Source organism: Protopterus annectens, chromosome 5.part1 (genome assembly GCF_019279795.1).
Source record: "Protopterus annectens isolate FY-2018-M chromosome 5.part1, PAN1.0, whole genome shotgun sequence".
Lineage (NCBI taxonomy): Eukaryota > Metazoa > Chordata > Ceratodontiformes > Protopteridae > Protopterus > Protopterus annectens.
Window position 1 is genome coordinate 524,054,904 of NC_056736.1, and position 25,064 is coordinate 524,079,967.

Sequence of the window (25,064 nt, forward strand, 5' to 3'; positions counted from 1 at the left end):
GAACAAATCAAATGCATTAACACAGATGAGATGCAGGAGAAAATTGCTGTCTTCAGCATACTATGTTAAAGTTACCAGATAGGAAAGGAGAGAGTGCATCAGTGCACCTTCTGAATCAAAGCTCAAGTTAACTGCTATGGAAGCTTTTAGAGACAACAGACTTTGGTTAGTGTCAATGAGCCCTGCACTAAAGAAGTGCATGTTTAGTCTAAGATTTGAACCAAGGCTTTTTGGATTGTCATTCCACCTCCTGTACTGCTATGTTATTAAAGCAGTTAAGAAGTGGCCTAAGTGAGAGTAGGAACATCATCTCTCCCCCATGCTTATGTGACTCACACAGACATGTACATGAGAACATGGCAAATGCATCAGCACATCACCTGGTCTGAGCCATAATAGGTAATTGCTCCTCCCATTACAGTACTTTAAAATAATCAAAAATGTAAAAAGTGTGTGTGCATCAACACCCCCTCCCCAACCATGCCTCAAATTAATTGAAATTTTTAGGAGAAACAGCCCATAGTGTGCTGGAAGGAGCAGTTTGTTGCTGCAGTTTGGTTGAGATGATATGTTAACACACTTGTCCTGTTGTCATTTATCAATCTGTGTGAATAGTACATACGAAGGGGAGGTGATATTGCAGTACCCTAGTCCGTTCTCAATCAGCTTTTATAATTTAGTTGTACAGCTGCCAAAGTGATCCGAAGAGCCTATAAATTTAATTGCTATTTCAGGTATGCACTTTTATAGTACAATAATCTCAAACGTTGACCCAATCCCAAAACTTCTGTAGCAGCTCATTTGACTGCTTCTTCAGGGGGTGCACTGATGCACTCTCTTTTCAATTTTGTGTGATTACTGTTTTACTTACACTTTGCTTTTCTTTCCCCTAAAGATTAGTGTTTTAAGTCATTGCCTGCATTATGGTAGCTCTAAATATCATAACCTTAACTACACCCCTGTGATTTCATTAGTGTACTGCACATGCAACAGTAATGCTTGCATTCTGTACAAAGCCTGAAGATTCATAGCAATGCTTAAGTTAAAAAATAACTTTTAGCATTTAAAATGTGTGTTTTCTTTGTGCATGAAGTAGAAATGTACATTTTCCCTTTTAAATGTATACCGAGTCTTTCCTGTACTGGACAGTTAGAAACTCCCTTATCCCTCATCATGTCTCTATATGTGTAGTTTTATAAGGCAAAGGTGTAGTGGAGGACCACTCCCTTTAGAAGCAACACTAACAAAACAGAGATTGCAGATAAAACAATGTACATTATTAAAAATTATGTCTGTAGTTTAGGTTAGTCTGAAAAAGTGCTAAAAGTTATTAATGTATATAGTCATTTATATGAAACAATACTACAAATATATCTCGGTAGAGGTGGCAAGCAGTAATATAACTGCCTCAACTGTCAACCTTTGCAGTCTGCTCTCTTTAACGAATCCAAGTAACTGCATTTCTGGGATACTTCTGTCGAAAATTACTTAGCTTGTCATTTTCTTCCTGGATACATATGTTTGCCTTGCCGACTCCATTGCAGGCTGCTTTTTATTGATTATCCAGAACAGACATAGCTGGCTGTAGGCACCAGTGAAACCTGCAGTTGCTGGGCCCCCCCCCCCCAAAACCACAGCGAGTTATCTTATCCTGATATTTTGTAACATGTCTGTCAAACTAAGAAAAGCTAGTACACCAGTCTTGTATGCTTAATAAACCAGGTGGGTAATCACTGTTATTTGTATCTCTTTTAAAATTCAAAGATATCCCTGATTATAGTACCAGTGTTTTATCAAGTAACAGACTTCGCAATTCCATTACATGTGTTACCACTGACATAGTGAATATGACTTACTTAAACCCTGCTGGTGGGCATTTGTTCCACAAAAACTAACAACATAGCCAACTTTAGATACCTGCAATACCTACGGGGGGGGGGGGGGTTAATCATTCTTGACTATCTTGGGGCCCCACAAAAGCTGCTGATAGTTGAGAAAAAATTTACTAATTTCCTAAAGCTGATAATGAGCATGAGCAAGGTAAGCACTGGAGAGATCAGTACCACAGAGTAACCAATTTCAGTACAAACCTTGGATTTTAAAAAGAGACAATGCTTCCAATCATCAGGGATGAGTTTCTCTTTCAGGGAGTTTTATAAATTGTGGCAGAACACCAGATACAATAACTCTCAACTTCTTAGCTGAAGAATCCATCACAGTGCCAGATATAATAACAGAATAAAGGCTCAAAATCAGGAACACATTTTAATTTTACTCTAATTTACTAACAAATGTTAATAGAGTAATGCCTTTTGCATCAACATGCATTTTTTTGGACAAAAAAAGTATAAAACTCTGATGTCTGTATTTATTGACTGTGTGCAGTCCTATATGATTTACAAGCAAAACAAACTTTAAGAAGGACAGAGCAAAATTATGAAGAAAATCAGGCAAGGTCTGTAAAATCAGGGACAGTGGCAGGTATGCATTACTCCTCAGCGGGGTAAACAAAAGTGAATTTACTGCTGCTGCTGCTGTTTGACGACTGCTGAACAGCAGTCATTGATCTGGTATTGCAGTACCAGTGTTCCACAGTCTATTGTTTGTTGAAATAAATACAAAACTAGTATTGTTATGGCTTGTGTGTGTGTGTGAGTGTGTGTGAGAGTGTGTGAGTGAGTGTGTGTGTGTGTGTGTGTGTGTGTGTGCGTGTGAGCGTGTGTGTGTGTGTGTGTGTGTGTGTATGCGTAAACAATATCCCTGATTTTTATCTGTGCATGCACTCAATAAAGCTAGGACACACACAGAATTCTTCTGGGTATTAGTAAAAAATATAGTTAACAAGCAATTATAATTCAAAAGTAATGCACAAAATATATCACATAACATTCAGACACTTAGATCTTCTAAGTGTCTGGTGGCCCCTCCCCAGACTGTATAAATGGATACAGGGGGCCCCCTTAATCATGTGTGACTGTGTGGGAGCCTCACAAAAGCTTTTACTGGTTGGGGAAAAATTAGGAGAAAAAATGCATTAATTTTCTGAATATTTATGCTATTTAACTAGAACAGGACTACAATAGGACCCTTTTAGGACAAAGCTGATATTGGCTTTTGCTCTCAACCACATCCATTCTAAAACCAGCCCTGTTCCGATGTGGTCTACAGAAAGCTGCTGTACGTTATGTGTGTTGGGAGGGGGGCTGAGGATTATGTAGTTATTACTTCAATTTTCATCACAGTCAAACCTTAGTGGTGTGAATAGGAGGTCATTAGAGCTTGTGTTTGGTCTGAGGACATTGTGGTCATTGTTTCTTTTTCTTTCCTCACAGACCTCAGAGCTGTACAAAGAAGTTTACTATAGCTTGTGTAGGGGCAGTATACCGTGTAGGAGCAACAAAGTAAATTACTGTAATCATTATTCTTTCACTTTCCTGATAGTCACACACCAGGCACATATACAAGTGGCTGCCTTTGGGGGTTAGGGGTGAGGAGTAAGGAGGCATGCTATGTATATGTATGTCAGAAGTCACTTGAAATACTTGACTGTGTCCATTTAAACCTCTGCTTTCATCCCAATCTAACACCAGAGGGATACATAGGTAGTGACTGTCTTTTTTGTAGGGTTAGGGAGGCAGTCATTATTCCCAGATAAGACCTGTATATCCTCACAACAATTGGCTTGTTAGTTTATTCTTAGCTAACATTTTGTCATCTTTCAACATTAAGCCTTGGACACCAGTTATGTCTTCCTTGAAAGAAAAAAAATAAGACTGAAATTGTTTTCTACTCATGATTTTTGTTTAATCCACCCTTGGATTAAAGGGTTGGAAAATGCTCCAAAATGCATCCCAGAGCATCTCTAACCCTTAGCTATTTCCTAAATGGCTATTACTGTGCTGCTTTGGTCAGGAAAGGTGTGTTGAAAGGATGCAAGGAAAACTAAAGCTTAACAGCAACACTGGATTTATTTCCTTAATCATAATTTCTTTTCAAACTGTTATTGGATGAAAATGGTTGGGTAAAAAGGGAAAAAAAAACATTTTAAAATGCTCTTGAGAGCATATAGAAAGTTATGGCTTCCTGAAAAAGCCGACGAGTAAGGCAAAATGTGAGAGTAATGTGGCCAAGATGCGGGAAACAGCAGGGAGGACTGAAAGGTGTGTGTGTTGGGGGGGGGCTGAAAGAGTAAGCAGTACCTATGGCGCCATCTCACCTAAGTACAGATCTGTACATAGACTTGTAATGTATCACTGTTACAACTAAATGCCAGTAACTGTCCCTTTGTGAGATGGGCCAACATAGTGTGGTACACTGACCTTAGTCATATAAGAGCATTATAGCTACAGTTCAGTCTGTGTGTACTACTTCTAAAAATTTGCATCGTGAAGTAAAAGGTTGGTTAGGAGTGGTAACAGTGACAGCATGATACTTGGACTGGGAGATCCTATGGGATCCCTACCTTGACATTTGCTGGGGACCCCCAAAAATGCTCACACTGGCCCTAAGAACAGACCACCTAGCATTTAGGTATACCCAGTAACAGCAAGTCTTTTCAACAAAATTAGAATGTAGAATGATTTAAAACAAACAGTTAAGTCAAACCCATAATGTTCAGGTAGCTGTAAAGAAATAACGGTGATGCCATGAATGTTGCAATATTTACTTGGGTTGTTTTCTTTTTCTCTTTGCCGTAACACTAAGAACATCCTTCATATTTGTTTTACTACCTGCTTTGCTTCTCATGTAGAACATGAGAATGTCAATATTAATAGTATAATAAGCAGAAAGAGAGGGCATTTACAAAGTGGTCTCTCAATCTCCTTGTGTTACGATGTCATGTGATGTCACAAGTCGTGTTGTCAGACCATTGGTGACTATACTGTGTTTCAGTGCTCATAATTTGAAATAGTTGCAAAATAATAAATACTTAAACGTATTCCACTACCGTGGACTAAGACTATTACAATAATCTAATTTCCCCTCTCTGTCATCCTTCTGGATTAATTTGCTGACAGTAAGCCATTGCTTCACTATAGTTCTTCACATCAGCTCAACAAATCGATTGAGGTTATCTTGTCCTTCATCTCTTCCATTATTTTTGATTTACTATTTAATTTTAGTTACTTCATGTATGTGTTGTGGTAGTATGGGGCAGCAAATTGCCCTGTGGCAAATACATCCCCCTTTACAAAGGTCAATAGCTGTGCTTGAGTTGTACAGTCATGTTGTTCTACTTTAAACAATGTGATCTGCTAGAGTCACAACCCTTGATAGGTGATGTATTGGCTAATAAGTAGTTAAGATGAAGTCCAGATGGACTAGAACTCAGAAAGTAGAAGACCAGTAACCTTCCTAAATCTTCCCCCTGTTTTTGTCATCACTTTAGTTCTGTACCACTGCTAAAAAAGTAGCCCTCATACTTGACTACTTAATTGGTTTAATGCAATATTTTTCACAAAGGTAAACTACAATGGCCAGCTCAAAATGTTTTCTTCAGGAGAATAATAAGTCAGAAGAAGGTCATCAGCACGTGGGGCAAATGCACGGCTCACCAATTGTAGAATACAAGACAAAAAACACACAGAGCCAGCATACAGTATTCAAATTTTGTTGTAATGAGAAATGTTCTTCGTCTCACATTGCTGCAGTCATGACCTGTGGGTAGTCCGCTGTCCTCGGTCGGCCCGAATATCAAAGGGCTAGGCTGGCGTCGGTCATTGTCGCTTAGAGCTGACGTCAGTACGCAGTAGTACTTAAGCGCATGACCGACGCCATATCCCCAGTCTTTCTTGCCGCGTGGTCCGAAGCAGAAGCAGTGTTTGCGAGTGCCGTTCGGCATTCTGAAATTTTTATTTACCGAGTTTCAGACCGAAGACCAAGTTGGGCTAAGTACCCCGTTGGGGAAATTTTTGTTTTTTCTTGCCTCAGTTATCCGGATGTCAGAAAAAGTCAATAATTGCATTTCTTGTGGGAAACAGATACCTCATAGGGATTATCATTCTCTCTGTATTCCTTGCTTAGGGCCTGAGCACGGCGTGGGTGTCGCTTTTGTGCTAGATTTAATAAGCGCACCATTAAGCGAAGGTTAGACTGTGCCAGGCGTGTTTTCGGTAAGCGGTGTAACTATAACATGCCGTCGGATCCTCCGAAGCCCGCTACCGCTAAGAAGCGTAAGGATAAATCCTTGAGATCTAAACCGGATGAGTCATCCGTTGCGGACGCCGGTTCTTCGGAGCCTCCGGTTGAATCTATGGATCCTGCCGAGGGTTCGGCTGAATCCCAGGGGGAACCTTTAGTTTTACAGGAGTTGGCCTCTCAGGAGTCGGACAGGCCGAGGGTGCTTCTCAGGTTTCAGTAGTTCCATCCTTACAAAAGGTTATTAGGCCTTCTACTTCAGTGGCTAAAGGCCATGCTAAGGCCAAACCTGGTCTTGCTGGACCTGGTCATTCTTCTAGCTCTCCAGCCCCTGTTCCTAAAAAACATATGTTGAAAATGGCGGAGGACTTGATTACTTTGATCAGGGGTTCTATGCCCCCCCAGAGAAGAGGCCTAGGGTGGAGGCAGATTTAGAGGGAATGGATCATTCCTCGGACTACTCTGATTCCTCAGCTGAAGAAATTCAGGATTTTCCTTCCTATTCTGATTCGGATGCAGAGGACTCCTGTCCTTCTGCTTCTCCTCCAGAAGATTTTTCCTTTTCTGAAACTTTACAAACCATGAGGGAGCATTTCAAGTGGGAAGGTCAAGATTTTTCAGATTCTAGGAAAAGGCTTAGGGAATTTTTGTTTCTGCCACAACATAGGCCCTTGGCTATTCCTCCTGTCTTAGATGTTGTTCAGGATGTTTTTTCTGAAGCTTCCCTTAATCCTGATTCTCTGCCTCCGGCCCCTGTTAAGCCTGACAGGTATTACAGAGTTCCAGAAGCACATAAGTACTTGTATAAGAGTCCTAGGGCTGATCCAGAAACCATTATCCAAGGCCCTAAGGGGGGTTAGGGCTTCTGTGGCTAAAACTCCAGTCCCTTTGGATAAAGATTCTAGGGCGTTAGACAGGTGGGGGAAAAAAGTGTACACCTCCTCTACGTTAGCTATGAGGGCTTTGAATTGCCAATTTCATATGCTGAAGTATCAGAACTTTTTGTTAGGCCAATTGAAATTTAAGGTGGATGCTTTATCTGAGGGTATAGAGTGTAAGGAGCTCCAGGAGTTGGTTCATGCATCAGATCAAGTTGGCAAGCATTCTTTGCAGTGTTGTTTTGATGCTCTTCAGGCTTCTTCTAGGGTGGCTGCTATAGGTTCAGTTATTCGTAGGCATGCCTGGCTTAAGGATCAAAATTTGACAGAACATGTAAAGGCTCGAATTTTGGATGCTCCTCTTCAATCTGCAGTTCTTTTTGGTCCTCCTGTGGAATCAGTTTTGAAAAAGATGGAAGATAAGGCTAAGTCTATGCAGACGGTCAAGGATTTTTTGCAGGTGCAGCCCCCTAAGTTTAGTAGGAATTGGCCTGCTAGGGGATGGTCTTATCCTTCTTCGGATTATCAGCCTAAGGGCAGGTCTAGACGGGGTAGAGGCAGGGCTCACGCTCAGGGTTCCTTCAGGCCTAGGACTTGGAGTTCTCCTGCACAGTCTTCTGGTGAGGGCAGGGGTCAGCCCTTTCGTAAGCAGACCCAATGACCTGTATCTTCCGCTGCCAGACCCTCCCTTACTGGCAGCTCCTCTAGGAGGAAAGTTGGGACTTTTCAAAGAAAACTGGAATTTGATCACCCAAGACAAATGGGTGTTGGATATAATAAATCGAGGTTACAAGTTTTATTTTCACACTTTTCCTCCTTTCAAGGGCATGCCGGATGTGCCTCCTCAACAAAGGCTGGAGGCTCAGGAGCAGATTTCTTTACTTTTGCAGATGGAGGCAATTCAGGTGATCCCTCATTCAGAAGTAGGCCTAGGATTTTATTCCCGTCTTTTCCTGGTACCAAAGAAAGGAAACACTTGGAGGCCAATTCTGGATTTGTCCATTCTCAACACCTACCTAGAAATTCCAAAGTTCAAGATGTTAACATTACAACAACTTCTGCCTATGATAGGCAAAGATCATTGGATGGTAACCCTGGATCTCAAAGAGGCCTATCTTCACATCCCTATCAAGCCCAGCTGCAGGAGATTCCTGAGATTTCGGGCTGGTACTTCACATTATCAATTCTCTGCATTGCCCTTTGGCTTATCTACTGCGCCCAGGGTGTTCACAAAAGTTCTGGCTCCTGTGATTGCTTTCTTGAGACAAGGAGGAATACAAATTTATCCTTATTTGGACGATTGCCTGATTCTTGCTCAAAACAAAGACAAATTACTACAGCATCTCCAGTATGTAATGACAGTTTTAAGGTGCCTAGGGTATACTGTGAACGAAATAAAGTCCAGTCTAGTGCCCTCTCAGGACATGTGCTTTCTGGGTGTGAGACTGAATACAGCCTCTCAGATGGCATTTCTGACCCCGGACAAACAAAGAACTCTTCCTCTCTACTTCCAGCAGTTATCAGTAATGTCCAGGCTGACTGCAAGGACAGTCCTCCAAGCCTTGGGGTTCATGGCATCTTGCATTCTAGTACTTCCCAATGCCAAACTGCATATGAGGAAGCTTCAATGGTATCTCAAAAGTGTGTGGGCTCAACACTCCCACAGTTTGGACACTGTCATTCGGATTATACCTTGCATCCAGAAAGAATTACTTTGGTGGGCTCAGGAATGTCACCTAAACAAGGGACTCTCCTTGTGTCCAGACCAGAGGCGAGTCAGATCCTAACGACGGATGCCTCGGACTTGGCTTGGGGAGCACACTTCAATGGAAAATGGATACAAGACATGTGGCCTCCCAAACTTCTACATTTGCATATCAACATGAAGGAGATGTTAGCAGTTCAATTTGCTTTGATGGCATTCAAGGAACTCCTTCAGCCAGGACAGGTGTTGATACAAACAGACAACACAACAGTCATGTGGTACATCAGCAAGCAGGGGGGTACCCATTCTTACCCTCTTTGCAGACAAGCAATGATTTTATGGGAGACTGCTCTCGGTTTGCGAATCAATCTTCAGGCAAGGTTTCTGCCAGGAGCACAGAACTCCCTAGCAGATGTTTTGAGCAGACAAATGGTGGATCCCCACGAGTGGAAGCTGGATCCTCAGATTTTCAAACAATTGACTGTGGCTTGGGGAATTCCAGACATAGATCTATTCGCTTCCCCACTAAATTTTCAACTTCCAAAATTTTGCACAAAGATGTTTCACCCAGATGCTTGGAAAGTGGATGCTCTGTCTTTCAGTTGGAACAACCTTCACGTTTATGCTTTTCCTCCTCTGCCTCTTCTTCCCAAGGTACTCTTGAAAGTCAGACGGGACAAGCCTTGCATGATTCTGATAGCACCAGACTGGCCACGTCAACATTGGTATCCTCTGCTGAGGAGTTTAATCCAGGAGCCTCCTTGGCCTCTGCCACAGATTCCTCATTTGTTGTCTCAGTCAAACAATCATTTTCTCAATGTTCAGGTGCAGTCCCTCCATCTGACAGCCTGGTGTATTCTGTGATGGAGCCGGTGGGGTCTCAGCTTCCTCAACAGGTTTTAGATGTCATTTTGGAAGCTAGACAGCCTAGCACTAGAAAAGTTTATGCTGATAAATGGAAGAGATTTTTTCTTTGGAGCACTGAAAAGGGTTTTGATGTTTCAGTGCCTAATGTGAGTTTTGCACTACAGTACCGTACTGAATTACTGGACAAGGGTTTGTCATTCTCTTCTGTGAAGGTTCATGCTGCAGCCATTTCTGCTCACTATGATTGTGACCCTCCTTTATTTTCCCATCCTTTGTTCAAACAATTTCTTAGAGGGGCAAAGAATATAAGACCCACACGTAGAGCTCCTACTCCTTCCTGGGATCTCAATTTTGTTTTGGAGAAACTTACTTTACCTCCTTTTGAACCTGCAGCTACGTCTGAACTGAAGTTTTTGTCTTGGAAGACTGCTTTTTTGTTGGCCATTACTTCTGCCAGGAGGGTATCTGAATTACAGGCTCTCATGGCAGTAGAACCATTTTTAATATTTCATAAGGATAGAGTTTCTTTGCGGACTAACCCTACTTTCATGCCTAAAGTGATTTCTAGTGTGGCCTTGAATCAGTCTATTCATTTGCCTACTTTTTATGCTGAACCCCAAAATAAAGGGGAAAAAGTATTGCATTCTTTGGATATCCATAGGCAGTTACGTTACTACTTGAACAGGACTAAGGAGTTCAGACAGACTCAACAGTTATTTGTTTCTTTTGCTTTGAGTTCACAGGGGAAAGCTGTTTCTAAGCAGACTATTTCAAAGTGGATTGGTCATTGTATTGCCTTTTGTTATTCTCATCATGGGAAGGATGTCCCTGCTGGGATCAGGCCTCATTCTACTAGGGCTACTGCCACTTCTACTGCTTTTTTGAGGGGTGTAGCTACTAAGGATATTTTGGAAGCAGCTACTTGGAGTTCTGTACACACTTTCACTAAGCATTACCATCTCCCTCTCTATTCCAAGTCCAGGGCTGGGTTTGCCACTGCAGTTTTACAGGGCATGTTAGCAGCCCCTAATTCCTTGTAATTTGCCAGCCTCCCTTTTCCTTTGCTTTGGGATTCTACCCACAGGTCATGACTGCAGCAATGTGAGACGAAGAACATAGTACAGTTTTGTACCTACCATAAATGTAGATGTTCGAGGATCTACATTGCTGCAGTCCAAACCCTCCCTCCTTCCCTCTATAGGTTGGGGTTGCTGGGTTTTGTTTGGAGATATTCTTTACTTACACACTGGGGGTTGTTGGGCATTTTCTATTTTTGGCTTTGGCCTTTTCTTTTAGGCCTTCTGACATCTGGGGCAAGAAAGACTGAGGATATGGCGTCGGTCATGCGCTTAAGTACTACTGCGTACTGACGTCAGCTCTAAGCGACAATGACCGACGCCAGCCTAGCCCTTTGGTATTCGGGCCGACCGAGGACAGCGGACTACCCACAGGTCATGACTGCAGCAATGTAGATCCTCGAACATCTACATTTATGGTAGGTACAAAACTGTACTTTAAATCATGACAAGAGAGAAAACAAACCGGTTTCGGCAGGAACAAACACAGCCTTCCTCAGTGTTACTTACATACATAGTGGTGAACAAGGATATTTATACACACATATACTCATTATTAATTAATTAAGTTCAATCAAAGATTTTCATTGAGACCAGGTGGAAATAATCCCCCCAGTTTGATTATCCACTTTATATCTTTGGTGTTCAAAATGGAGTGTAATCCAGTTTTGTTATGCTTATTGCCACCAATTTTGTCAATTATAATAAAGGTGAATTTGGCAGAAGCATGTACTAGATGGTGTTTATATAAGGCATTATTCTGCCTCTTGTTTTTGATGTTGCTAATGTGTTCTGAAATCCTGATTTTAAGTGGTCTGGATGTTTGTCCTACATAAAATGAACCACCATGACAGGTGGCTAAATAAATGACCCAGTCAGTACTGCAGTTTGCAAAAAACCTGAGATCATAAACTACTGGACAGTTTCTGCTTGAGAATTGTTTGGACTTATTGATCTTATCACAGTTTCTACAATGTCCACAAGGGTAGCACCCTGTCAATGGGTCCCCTGTCAGTGTTGTTTGAATGAGATTGCCTAGCCGCCAGCAATATGGTTGATTCCTTTGATAGAGATAACCTATTGAAATACAACAAGCACACACGGAATAGAAATTCCATTCTGAGATTCACGACCACATATGCCAATAATTCTAACTGTCTGATTGATAGTGTGCACAGACACTGGAACATTCTCAAATATGACCCAGATATAACCAGTCTTATACCAGATAAATGTCTTTTTTCATTTCGTAAGGGAAAGAATTTGGGTTCTTTCTTTAACCACTTCAAACATGGATATAGGCATGATGACCCCAATCTCATTCAAACAACACTGACAGGGGACCCATTGATAGGGTTGCCACCTTTCTACTGTGCCATTTCCTGACAAACAAGCCCCGCCCCATGCACAATCAAGTCACACCCATTCCTTTTAATAGCCACACCCCTTTACTCCACCCTTCAGCATAAGTCTTTAATATCACATACAGTTACCAATAAGTAGAAAATGTGACGAGTCAAAAGTAAATAAAAACCTTTATTTAGCAATACTTCAAAAGGTTCACTACATACAACAGTACATCACACACAAGCATGGGAAAACTAAGCCCAAGTCTCATATCACAGGTAGTACTAAAATGGAAATACAATTAGATATTTAAAACACCAGTTCATTCAAAGCAGTACATTAAGGGTTCACCACACACAATAGTAAAAGAAAAGCAACTGTTTAAAGTATCTTCAGTTTTGCTAGAAATCATTGCTTATACTTGAAGCTATATTTGGCATTTGATCTAGCAGCCTCAAGTAATGGCTGGTTATTTCTCACAAATGAATAAAATTGAACAACTCATGTTAAAGTTTAGCTTGACCTGCAACTCGGCCTTCACAAGTGACACAAGCATTCTATTTCTTACATGGAATGTGCCATATTCAAGAAGACTGTTGCGCTGTTATGGACAACGTTTTTGCAGTAAATGCCTTGCCCGAATAGATCTGCGGTGATAACTGCAGAAGTTCAGATATGAAGAATTCAAAATGTTAAAAAAGCAAAGGGGTGTTTTACAGTCTATATCTGCTCCACATTATAAAGCCACAAATGGGTTATCAGAAAGATTTGTGCACTCATTTATGAAAGCCACTGAATGTAAATGTTTACATGAAAATCTATTCTAGCTAAAACAGATAGATTTTTTTGTAGATCAAAACACAGTACTTGCAACCATTAAACCCAAGTTCCTGCCTGAAAAATAAAATCAAATGTCAGGAGACAAGTTCTAATCAAGCAGTTTTAGATCATAAATATCAAACCGTCTTGTAAGTTTTAGAAGTATCCAACATATGGTAGCATACTATTGTATAGTTGACAGATGGCAAACAGGCACCCAGTTACAAGGGTACAGCCGTTAATGTGCACAGATAATGTGGGAAATGGCACTTCAAGATTCAGAAGAGGTCAGTTACATGAAAGCCTAATGACTATTGCGAAACAGATACGTTTTAGATGGATGACAAAGGCTACTTCCAAATCATGCTGGATAGCCAGTGACGTATCACCTGGAGAATGGATGACAAGGACATACAATGAGAGCAGTTATCATGTCTGTAGTTTTATAGGGAAATCACTGCCTGTCTGAGTAATACAGTGACATGTCCCCTAGCGTATTGAGAAACAAATCTTTTCTGCAGTCGCTTTTGTTGTGTCCAATGGCTGGGAAATCACCACATTGTTTACTGACTTCAGTTTTGTGATATATTTCAAGAATACCTTATTGCTGTTTTCAACTTTTGAGACCAAGCTGAGTTCCTAGTTATAGCCAGAAGATTTGAGCAAGGCCATGCCGTAATCATGACAGATCATCAGCAATGTATCCCATGAAGACTGGATGACCGATGCCACACCATAACCATGATGGATGACCAGCGATCTAACCCATGGAAAATGGATGACCCAGACCATACCATGACCAAGATGGATGACAGTGATATATCCCATGGATTAAGGATAAAAAAGGCTGTACCAATGGATGGAGAGATGGCTGATCACAGCCATACTCCAGACATAATATTCATCTTTGTAATATTCCTCTATAATGGATGGAAGTAATCATATAAGCTAAGGTAGATGATAGAAGATTACCAAACCCCAGAAGTGAGGATTGACCAGATTCACTGACAAGGGCTGTATTACTGAATGACTGCAGTAATGCCATGTTGTCCCAGGTGGAGAATAGTATTATGGAGATGGACTCACCTGATGTGTTGATATCAACCACTACTGTAAGCCACATGGAGCCTCAACATCACTGACCTGAAGGAACAGGGAGCCGCAACAAAGACTGAGCTTTTTAAATAGGAGCAATATCGCGATGTAAAATATGTGAATTCCAAGCTGACGCAAAATGATTGTCTTGTTTTTTTTTAATTAATTTTTAATTTTGGCAATAAAGTGAAAAAATGTGTCCTGTGATGTGAAAATCGACAGTGACAGTAATGCCTACACTAAAAAGTAGGTTAAATTAAAAGTCCTGTTTTACTTAACAGTGATATTCCAAACTGCATTATTAGACTTGGTAATAAGATCTCGGTAATATTGTCTTTCCATACAGCTTACTTTTGCTATAACTAACTGTTAATACTTAAAGTGATTATGTAATTATATCACAGGCTGTATAACTAAAGTTGGTGGGACCATGATACATCTGAAACTCCTTATGTTGCTCATGTTTGTGCACACGTGTCAGACTAGGCATGCCTTCTTTTAATGTTTGAACAGCGAATGTGTGGCAAGAGAAACATTTCTGTTTGGTTTTGTGTGTTTATTTATTTGATTATAGTGTGAATGCAGTAATTTAGAAACCTATCCTTCTATTTTTTCCCATTGTTTGATCCTGAATTACTGTTTATATTTGATTATTTTTCTCTGCAACTTTTTCTCCTCGCTGCCTGCTGATGACTAGCGATGTTCTTCATGTTTCACTGTTGCAGTCATTACATTTGGGGAATCTGCTGGCAGGTCAGTCGGCCTGATTAACAAAGTCTTGGGTTGTGCGTCGGTTGCTGTCCCTTCTTCCATGACATCAGGTCATCAGGGGTATAAAACATGCAGCCGACGCCATTACATCAGTCTTTCTAGCCGCGTGGTGCCCGAAGCAGAAGCAGTTCGCAAGTGCCGGTCGGCCGACTCCTGAAATTTTCGTTTTTGAGTTTCAGAACCGAAGTCTTCAACTAAAAGCTAAGTACCCTGTTGGGGAAACTTTTTCTTGCTCCTTACCAATGTCATTAAAAGTTAATAATTGCATTACTTGTTTGAAGCAAATACCTGATAAGTACTTTCATTTGTACTGTATTCCTTGCCTAGGCCCTGACCACAGCGTACCTTGCTGTCGGTTTTGTGCTAAATTTAATCAACGCACTATTAAACGTCAGTATATTTTTGCTTCTAAATATTTTGGCTCACAATTTAATTATCCAGAAATGTCGTTGGTTAGCAATCCGACTACCGGAATACATAAAAAACGCAAAGAAAAAGACAGAGACAGACCGCCGAGATCCACAACTGACGACGACGTTTCTCCTAAGCCAGTCGCCATTTCGCCGGTACTCAGTTAAGCACCTTCGCAGCCCCTGATACCTGCTACTTCTGATTCTCAGGCCTCTACTGAGACCCATTCGCAGTCTGGTATGCCGCGAGATGCTTCAATTATGGAACCCGCGGATGTCTCTACCGTAGATGGGTCCGGAGCCATTGTGCAGGCACCGGCTTCTAAGTGTGTGTTTCAGACCTACAGATTTGTATATTTGACCGACACCATCTTCAAAACTAAGGCCAAAATCTAAACCTATGTCGAAAAAAACAACGCCTAGGCCACATGTGCAGGCCCCTATGCCTAAAAAACAAATGATCAAAATGGCTGTAGATTTAATTACTCTCATCAAGGGTAGTTAATCCCCTCCTTCTAAAAGGCCTAGGCAAGACATTGATTATGAATCTTCTGAACAGGATTCCTTTTCTTCTGACTCTTCTAATGACCAGGATTTGTCTATACCTACTCATGAGGACTCTGATGCAGAATATTCCATTCCTTCTGCTTCTCCCCTGAGGATTTTTCTTTTGGGGAAACTTTACACACCTTAAGGGAACATTTCCTCTGGGAATGTCAGGATTTCTCTGAATCTAAAAAGAGACTTAGGGATTTTCTTCTTCTTCCTCAGCATAGGCCTTTGTCTATACCTCCTGTTCTAGACATTGTTGATGATGTTTTTCAAGAATCTAGTATGGCTCTCGATTCTCTGCCTCTGGCTCCTTGTAAGCCAGACAGATACTACAGGGTTCCTGACTCCCACAAATTCCTTTTCAAAAATCCTATTGCAGATCCTGAAACTATTTCTCAGAGTTGCAAGGACATTAAGGCCTCTACTGCTAAAAATCCTACCCCTTCTGATAGAGATTCCAGGGTGCTGGATAGATGGGGTAAGAAGGTTTACACTTTTGCAACCTTGGCAATCAGGGCTTTAAACTGTCAAATTCATATGCTTAAATATCAACAGCATATTATGGGACTGCTTAAACAGAAAATGATGTTAATTTCTGTCTGTGTGGAAAATAAGGATTTACACGATTTATTGCATTCAGCTGAACAAGTTGGAAAACATACTTTGCAATGTGGTTTTGATTCTTTGGAAGCCTCTTGCAGGGCTGCTGTAACTGGGTCTGTGCTAAGAAGGCATGCTTGGCTCAAAGAGCAAACTCTGCCTGATCATGTTAAAGCAAAATTGTTGGATGCTCCTTTACAACAGGACCGTCACTTTGTTAATAAGGCTGAAGAAGTTTTAAAAAAGATGGAAGATAAAGCTAAATCTATGCAAACTGTGAAAGACTTCCTACAAGTGCAACCTCCAAGATTTAGTAGGCACTGGCCTACTAAGAACTGGTCCTTTCCAGTCCCTTCGAGAGCCACTCAAGTCAAACCCAGAAATTCCAAAGGCTCCAGGTTTCAGTCACAAGGGACTTTTAGAACAAAACAATGGGGTGCCTCCACCTCCAAATCCGGAAACAACAAGGCACCTCCCTATGGTAAACAGTCTCAATGACTTCCCTCTACACTCACCAAGCACTTATCTTTTAGCCGCCCCTTTGGGGGGAAAACTGGCACTTCATGCACGAAACTGGCAACTGATAACCCAGGACAAATGGGTTTTAAATATAGTATCCCAGGGATATAGATTTCATTTCCACACGTTGCCAATCCCAAACGGATGGCCAGACCTGCGCCCAAATCAGTGGGCAGAGGCCCAGAAACAAGTTCTGTCCCTCATGAACATGGGGGCTATTCAACCAGTACCAGAAGAGGAAAAGGGACAAGGCTTCTGTTCAAGGCTTTTCCTGGTACCCAGAAAAGACAAATCATGGCATCCAATTCTTGACTTATCTACTCTAAACACATTTCTGGACATTCCAAAATTCAAGACTCTTCAACAGCTACTTCCTATGCTAGGCAAATATGCCTGGTTGGTAACTTAAAAGAGGCTTACCTGCATATCCCAATCAGGGAATCTTGCAGAAGATACCTCTGCTTCAAAGTAGGCTACTTGCATTACCAGTTCTCTGCACTGCCCTTTGGCTTATCTACTGCTCCCAGGGTCTTCACAAAGTGCCTGGCTCCAGTAATTGCATTTTGCAGGCAAAGAAATATTCAAATATATCCATACCTGGATGATTGTCTAATTCAGGCAGAAAACAAGGACATTCTTCTACAGCATCTGGCATTTGTAAAAAGGGTTCTAACTTGTCTAGGGTACACCATAAACGAAAAGAAATCACAACTGGTACCCTCTCAAAAAATTACATTCCTGGGTGCAAGCTTAAATCCAACTGCCCAGATGGCTTACCTTACAGCAAATTCAATTGATGACTTACTTCAAACAGGTGGCCAGAAAAACCCTGCTATCTGCAAGGCAAGTTCTGCAAGCCTTGGGGTTCATGGCCTCCTGCATTCTTTTAATTCCATATCCAAGACTGCATATGAGGAAACTTCAGTGGTACTTAAAAAGTTTATGGAGTCAACATTGTCACAGCCTGGAAACAATGATTCCTATCATACCTTGCCTGCAACTAGAGTTCCTATGGTGGGCAGAGGCCTGCCACCAAAACAAAGGACTGCCATTCACTCCACTCCCCTCCCTGCCGCCCAAATCCTAACTACAGACGTATCAAACTATACTTGGGGGGGGCTCATCTGGCAGGGAAGTGCATTCAGGGCAAATGGAGCCCAAATCAAATGCACCTTCATATCAATCAGAAAGAGATGCTAGCTGTACAGAATGCACTGACAGCCTTCAAGGACTACCTTCATTCAGGACAATTAATGATAAAAGACAGACAACACCACAGTTTTGTGGTACATAAACAAGCAGGGGGGCGCACATTCCTACTCCCTTTGCAGACTAGCCATGGCATTGTGGAACATGGTCTTGACATACCAAATACAACTACAAGCTCAATTCCTTCCAGGAAAGCTGAATACTCTGGCAGACGAACTAAGCAGAAATCTCATGGACCCACACGAATGGAAACTGGAACCACGAATTTTCAACATGTTGACACGCAAATGGGGGAGTCCAGACATAGATCTTTTTGCTTCACCCCAGCACTATCAGTTGGACAAATTCTGAACAAGAACTCATCACAAAAAAACTTGGAAAGTGGATGCTCTATCATTCAGCTGGAAAAATCTATCAGTCTGTGCTTTTCCCCCTCTGCCTCTGCTCTCCAAAGTTCTACTAAAAGTAAGACAGGACAAACCAGAAATGATTCTGATTGCTCCAGACTGGCCTCGCCAACACTGGTACCCACTCCTGTGCAATGTATCATACCTTCTTCCATGGCACCTGCCTCAGACACCTTGCTTACTGTCTCAGCAGAACAACCAAATTCTGCACACTCAGCTCCAAACTTTGAATCTTGCCGCGTGGCTAATCACCTAAATTCACCCTTAGCATCCCTCAGCAAACCTGCGATGGATGTCATTTTGGAGGCGAGAAGGCCTAGTACTAGAAAATCTTATGCTGACAAATGGAAAAGATTCTGTGCCTGGAACCAGTCACAAGGAATAAGCACAGCAGTGCCCAATATTACTCAGATTTTACAATACTTAACTGAGATGCTTCACAAGGGCCTGTCCTTTTCTTCCATAAAAATCCATGCCTCTGCCATTTCAGCTCATTACAACACAGAACCTCCCCTCTTCTCTCATCCTCTGCTAAAGCAGTATCTCAGAGGGGCCAAAAACTTAAGACCTCCCAGGAGAGCTCCAACCCCTGCCTGGGACCTCAGTTTTGCATTGGAAAAACTCACTCTTCCTCCTTTCGAGCCAGCTGCTACTGCAGACTTAAAATTTATCTCCTGGAAAACAGCTTTCCTTTTAGCAGTCACTTCAGCTAGAAGGATTTCTGAATTGCAGGCTCTTATGGCAGTGGAGCCTTTCATTATTTTTCATGCAGACAGGGTGTCTCTCAGAACCAATCCATCCTTCATGCCTAAGGTGGTATCCAGTGTGGCTCTTAATCAGACCATTCATTTTCCAACTTTCTTTCCCAATCCACAGAACAAGGGGGAGCGGATCCTGCATTCATTGGATGTACACAGACCACTTAGATTTTACTTAAACAGAACAAAATCTCTAAGAAAATCTGAACAACTACTGGTGGCATATATATATATATATATATATATATATATATATATATATATATATATATATATATGTATATAGCTCACCATTTGGGGGGCACCTGACATCTGGGGCAAGAAAAACTGATGTAATGGCATCAGCTGCATGTTTTATACCCCTGACGACCTGACGTTATGGAAGAAGGGACAGCAACCGACGCAGAACCCAAGGCTTTGTTAATCAGGCCGACTGAGGGCAACCTGCCAGCAGATTACCCAAATGTAATGACTGCAACAGTGAATACACTTGAACATCTACATTTATGGTAAGTGTACACAACTGTACTTTTCTCATTCCCTGTAGCATGACCATGCCCTCGACTACAGCATGTGGATGTTCGGCTCAACAGGTGGCTGTCCCTGGCCCTTTGTGTGCCTTGCTGCAGCACCCAGCTTTTGCATGTTAAGTACCGCCATCCTCCTCTGCAGGTGTCTGCAGTGTACAAATCACTAGTCAGCCCTGAGTTTTCTATGTCATATTCAGGTCTTTATTCCTGTCTGCCACAGACCCAACATACCTGTTTCTGCTTGACTTATTGGCACTTCATTTTTTTTTTTTTTTTTTATTTCAGTTGCATACTTTGCAATATGACTATAGAACAACACTGCTCCACTAAAAAGTAGATTTGTTTAATTCTTAGCAAAGCAAAATAAACAACATTGTGATCTTATATTTGCAGCAAACAAAGAACAAACCAGTTTGTCACAGGTGCCTAAGTCCATTCTTTGCAGTTCTCCTGACTGTGCAAAGGCCGTTGAAGAGACATGGCCAGTACTAAACAGTAAGTATGCCAGAAGGCAAAATTGTGATATTTTCTATTTATTTTAACATTTGTTTACCGGGAATGTCCAACTGGGACAGAGCCCATTTTCAGCAGAGGTCCAGGGAGAAGTGCTCCAGATGCATGTCTTTGGAATGTGGAAGGAAATCGGAACACCCAGAGAAAACCCACGTGAATGCAGGGAGGACATGCAGACTCCACATAGAAGGCACCCTAGCCAAGAATTGAACCAGATACCCTTTTGCTGTGAGGTGACTACTAACTGCTGCACCACTACACCACCCACATCATAAAGGTTAATGGCACACAGTCTTTCAATTTTTATTTGCAGTGTCTTGGCTGTATGAAGAAAGTGGACGTGTGACTTGGCTAAATACTTTGAGTCTTACAGACAGTTTACTAACAGTTAAATGCTGAATATTTTTACCCCACTTCCTTAAAAATCTTCTGAAGTAGTTTATAAGGAGCTATCATTTCTTTTCCTTTTTTATTGGATATTAATCATTGTGATGCAGTACACCATCGTAGTATGTGCAAACGCATATTAAACATCTTAATATTATTATTTTATCCTTCACTATGATATCTGCTCTTACAAATTTTGTATGTATATGACGAAGGATCAGGTTGCTGATCATAATCTGTTTATTATGTGTTTGAGACATGGATAGCAAGAAATTTACCTCGAGAGTGTCGAGGTGAATCTTGGCATCCATGTCGCAAACACATTATTTAAGATTATGATTGGTGAGACGATCATAGTTCTTTGTAGTGCATGGAGCTTTACCTGCTTCATATACTATTACTACTTACAGGGAAACAATCACTAAGTGTTTTCCTGGCTTTCACAGCCATAAAACACTTCGTAACCACTGCCAGACATGTAGTGTAATGCAGTCAGTTATGTTTACACTCACTGTTCATGTCTCTCAACTGTTTAGATTTTCAGAGGACATCCAGATTATTGTTTCATATTTTTGTCCGTTCCTCATAAAATATGTGGTTTTCAGACAAACCACTGAGGACTGAAGTCACTAAACAACGACATATATTTAAGTTTCAGAGTTCAGGTCCTTCAGGAAATGGATGCTGTCGCATGTTGTTATTCAAACAATTAAGTTTGTTTGAGGAAATTGGGGATATGTTACAGATATAGACAGCAGGCAGAAACAAATATTTTATTACTGATGCCGCCATCTGCTGAACAGTACTGGCAGATTTTACTACCTGGCACTAGATCTGGCCTTAGCAACTTTAGCAGGGGTTGCTTAACATTTGCTAAGGTCTGGTCATGTGCCATTCTGGTGCTTAACTAGTTTGTCTTTTTCTAAGTATTGGAGCGTAATCACTACGCTTCATGCACTACAAACATATTTTATCTTTATAACGGTTTCTGGTAATAACCATTCCTAAGCTATATTTTGTTTTGAACTGTTGTTTATCTAGACAACTTAGCTGATCCTAAAGTAACCTTTTCTGTCCTACTTGGGACCACTAGGATTCATGTAGAAAGAATAATAAAGTAAACTTATGAATGACTAACAAATAAACTGTATAATAGAAAAAGTGTAATATGAATATGTAATCTAAATATGTAAATGTGCTGGAGCTTTTCTTCCTGAGCCCCCACTGAAAAAGGGCTTTGCCCAGGCAGACTTTCCCAGTCAACAAAGACAAATAAGTAATGTGTAACTAAAAGAATAATGTACACTGGCAGTAATCTTGAAAACGGCTGACACAGCCATCACTATAGGTTAGAAAATGGCAAAATGGTCTTATAGAATAAAATTACAGGGAAATCTCACTAAAAAACAAGAGTACATACTTACAGTACTGAAACCATTTGCAATGGTGGAAAACTCTTCAACATACCACCATTTTTCAAAATTGTTAAATGCAGTAAAATGCAGTCTTGTTATACAAGTATTGCAGTTCTACCTTAGAATACAATAAACTGCATCACGGAGAGACAGACTTGGTAAATGAAAATAAAATGACAGTAATGGGACTTCTTTAGCTTATTTAGGCAAAGCTGCCAGAAATATGAATAGCTTAATTAAAAGGTTCAGTATTTCAAAGAAATGAAGGGGGAAGAGGGTGTCAGTGGAAGTGGAGGAGATATTCTGAGGAAGTGGACTGGAAGATGAAGAAGAAGAGGAATTGTTTGGGAGAGGAAGGGAAAAAGTAGCAGTAATATTGGCAAAAGTGTCAATAAAGTGAGGGTTAAAGATACTAGCTATTTGTTTAGGAGACTTGTCAGGATGTGGACAGAGACTGGGTGTGGTGCCTGGATTGAGAGGGTTATTTATAGATAACCAAAAGGCTTTGGGGTTACTTTTTCTATTGTTTTGCTGATTCCAGAAGAAATGTTGTTTGTCTTTTAGAATGTATTTTTTTGGCCTGATTACGTAGTTGTTTATAATGAATAGTAAAAAAAGCTTCATCATTTTTTATTAATTCATGGGCCAAGAAATTTAGCTTCTCCAGTTGTGAGATTACCATTTGGTAATGTGTGATGCATCCATAGACTTTAATGTTGCACTTTCTCACATATGCAGTGGTGCACCCATTAAACTCTGTCGATGCAACAGGCAATCTTACTGTGCTAACATCGCTGAAGTTAACATTCCCTGTTTTTCTTCACCAGTGTCAGTGCTAGGAAACTGCATATTTTAAAATTATTTTATAGACTAAGGAGAAGATGAAAAAGGTGTATGTATGATTGGGGAAGGTACTGTTTGGCAGTTTATGCACTGCATTCTTTGGTGCCAAAGGAAGCTATGGAACTTTGTGAAGTCACTTATTGCATTTTGGGTTTCCAAATCACTTTGCTCAAATGTGGAGAGCTAGAAATTCAGTTGTAAAAGGAGAAACCTATATGGGCTATTTGATATGTATATAATTTCACTGGCAAAGCAGGATGATAAATTATTGGACCAACATAAAATTGTATGATTTTTTTAGCAAAAAACATCTTTGTACACATAAACCATGGCTGGAATTTGAAAAGTATTTACTCTTATTTAAAACTGGCAAGTACAAGCCATGGAATTTTTAACTAAAGAAAGGATATGATATATTTTACTTGTTAATGTTAGAGGCAGTTGATTACTTTTAAAATATCTCCATAATTTTTTGTTCTCTGAGTTTCTGCATGGACCCTGGATCACCATGCAGTGAATGGAATAAGTAAACTGGTTGCATTTCCAGCAAAAATGATCATTATACCTCAGTTTGAGAGGTTTCTCAGTAAGTACAGTTTAACTCTTTAGCAATAGTAACCGAAGATGAAGAGAAATTATACCAAGATTACATTCACTGACTTCTGGTATTGCACCGAGCAGTTAAGCAGTGTTTGGACTGCTTTACCTTTGCTACATCAGCAGGACAAACAGTAAAGTTAACAAAAGATAAAAAATTCTAAGCTACATAGCTGTGGCAGATGTCAAAAAGTAAAAAAGAAGCCTTGGGAGATGAGGCAGTCAGCAAGAAACCCTGAGAAAGAGAACCTTTCCACCAACCTGCATGAAATGAGTATGTGTGGCAGCAGAAAGATAGATGGCAAATATATCCAAGACACTGGATAGATTATATACTGTAATGAAGATAGGAGATACTCTATCTGATTCTACGAAGAGAACAGACAAGAAGCTTGAAAAGATGGAATCAACCTTGACAATCCATTTGAATGATATAGAACTGCTCAAAATGAGGAACATTAAAATATTGGTAAGACTATCGGTGCTGGAAGCGGCCCAGGAAGAGCTAGAGGGAAGTTAGTAGAGATGCAGGTCCAAAAGAGGAGAGAGAATTTAAGATCTATCAATGTCCCTTAGGGGATAGAGGGAAAGAACTGCAAAAAAATGTTTACCGAAATAGCTGCATAAATGAACTGATCTCTCAAGGGAAGTAATTCTTATCAAATGGATATATGGAATAATTACTCTTTCTGAGAGAACTAGACTTCTCCCTATATCCAGCTGTGGTGAAAATGCAAACATTTAACCTGAAGAAACAGCTGTTAGGTACCTTATGGAAATAAGGGCACAAAGGGTCTTTGTAGACCAGGACTTCTCGATATCGACCAGACTAAAGTGAGTCAGGTTTACTTCCCACTTTAAAACATGCAGGCAAATTTTACTACACTTTAAGTTCCTTTACCCAGACTTTGCTGAAGATATTTTTCCAGCATGGTAGAAAAATCTTTTTGGACCCAGACCTGGTGGGGGAATCACTGGAAGATTATAAATTTTGTTGGGCCCAACGATCCATGGAAGAATAGGTGCAATAGCCAGAAGCGGAAGTGTACAAAAGAGGAAAAAGCTAGACCAATGTTGGGCAATTAAGCCATTCATGGTATTTGGGAAAAATTGATGGCAAAGCAAAGAGAGGTAGAAAGGTACACAAGGAAAGTCTCAGAAACCATGCTTATTTAAGGGGACATCAGGCAAGATGACCAGGATGAAGAGGACGGTGCTGAGTGATGTCTGAGCCATTAAAAGTATACCTTCTTATCTATTGAGTTGCAGCTTACCTATTACAGCCTCATTTCTGAATTAAAGACTCTAACTTCAGATAGGGTAGGTTGGCTGGAATACTTTTCTGTAAATAAGACATTGTCTGATTTGAAGTGGACATTTGTTAGGATGAAAAGTTGTTTATCGTAAATGAATACTTCAATGCCTTTGCAGATCCAGCTATGTAAAATACAAACCTGTAAGTATATATGTTTAGCATACTGTTAATGCACTGTATATAGAGTGGTAATGCGAATGTGCAAATTTAAAAAAGGTGTGTATATTACAACATGAGATGATTAGACAAGGATGGAAATGAGTCTTGGGGGAAGAGGCGAAAAAAAGCTAATAGCTAAGCTTCAAATTTCTCT

At 40.7% G+C, this 25,064-nt stretch overlaps 1 protein-coding gene across 5 annotated transcripts in view; it reads left to right on the forward strand.

The window, feature by feature from the left end:
* LOC122803500 overlaps positions 1-25,064 on the forward strand; it is a 601,463-nt gene that overhangs the window by 451,434 nt on the left and 124,965 nt on the right. For all 5 annotated transcript variants that reach the window (XM_044073138.1, XM_044073140.1, XM_044073137.1 and 2 more), the window contains one exon: positions 20,075-20,176. In XM_044073138.1, coding sequence (XP_043929073.1) covers positions 20,075-20,176 — 102 coding nt within the window. The remainder of the gene's footprint in view (positions 1-20,074; positions 20,177-25,064) is intronic.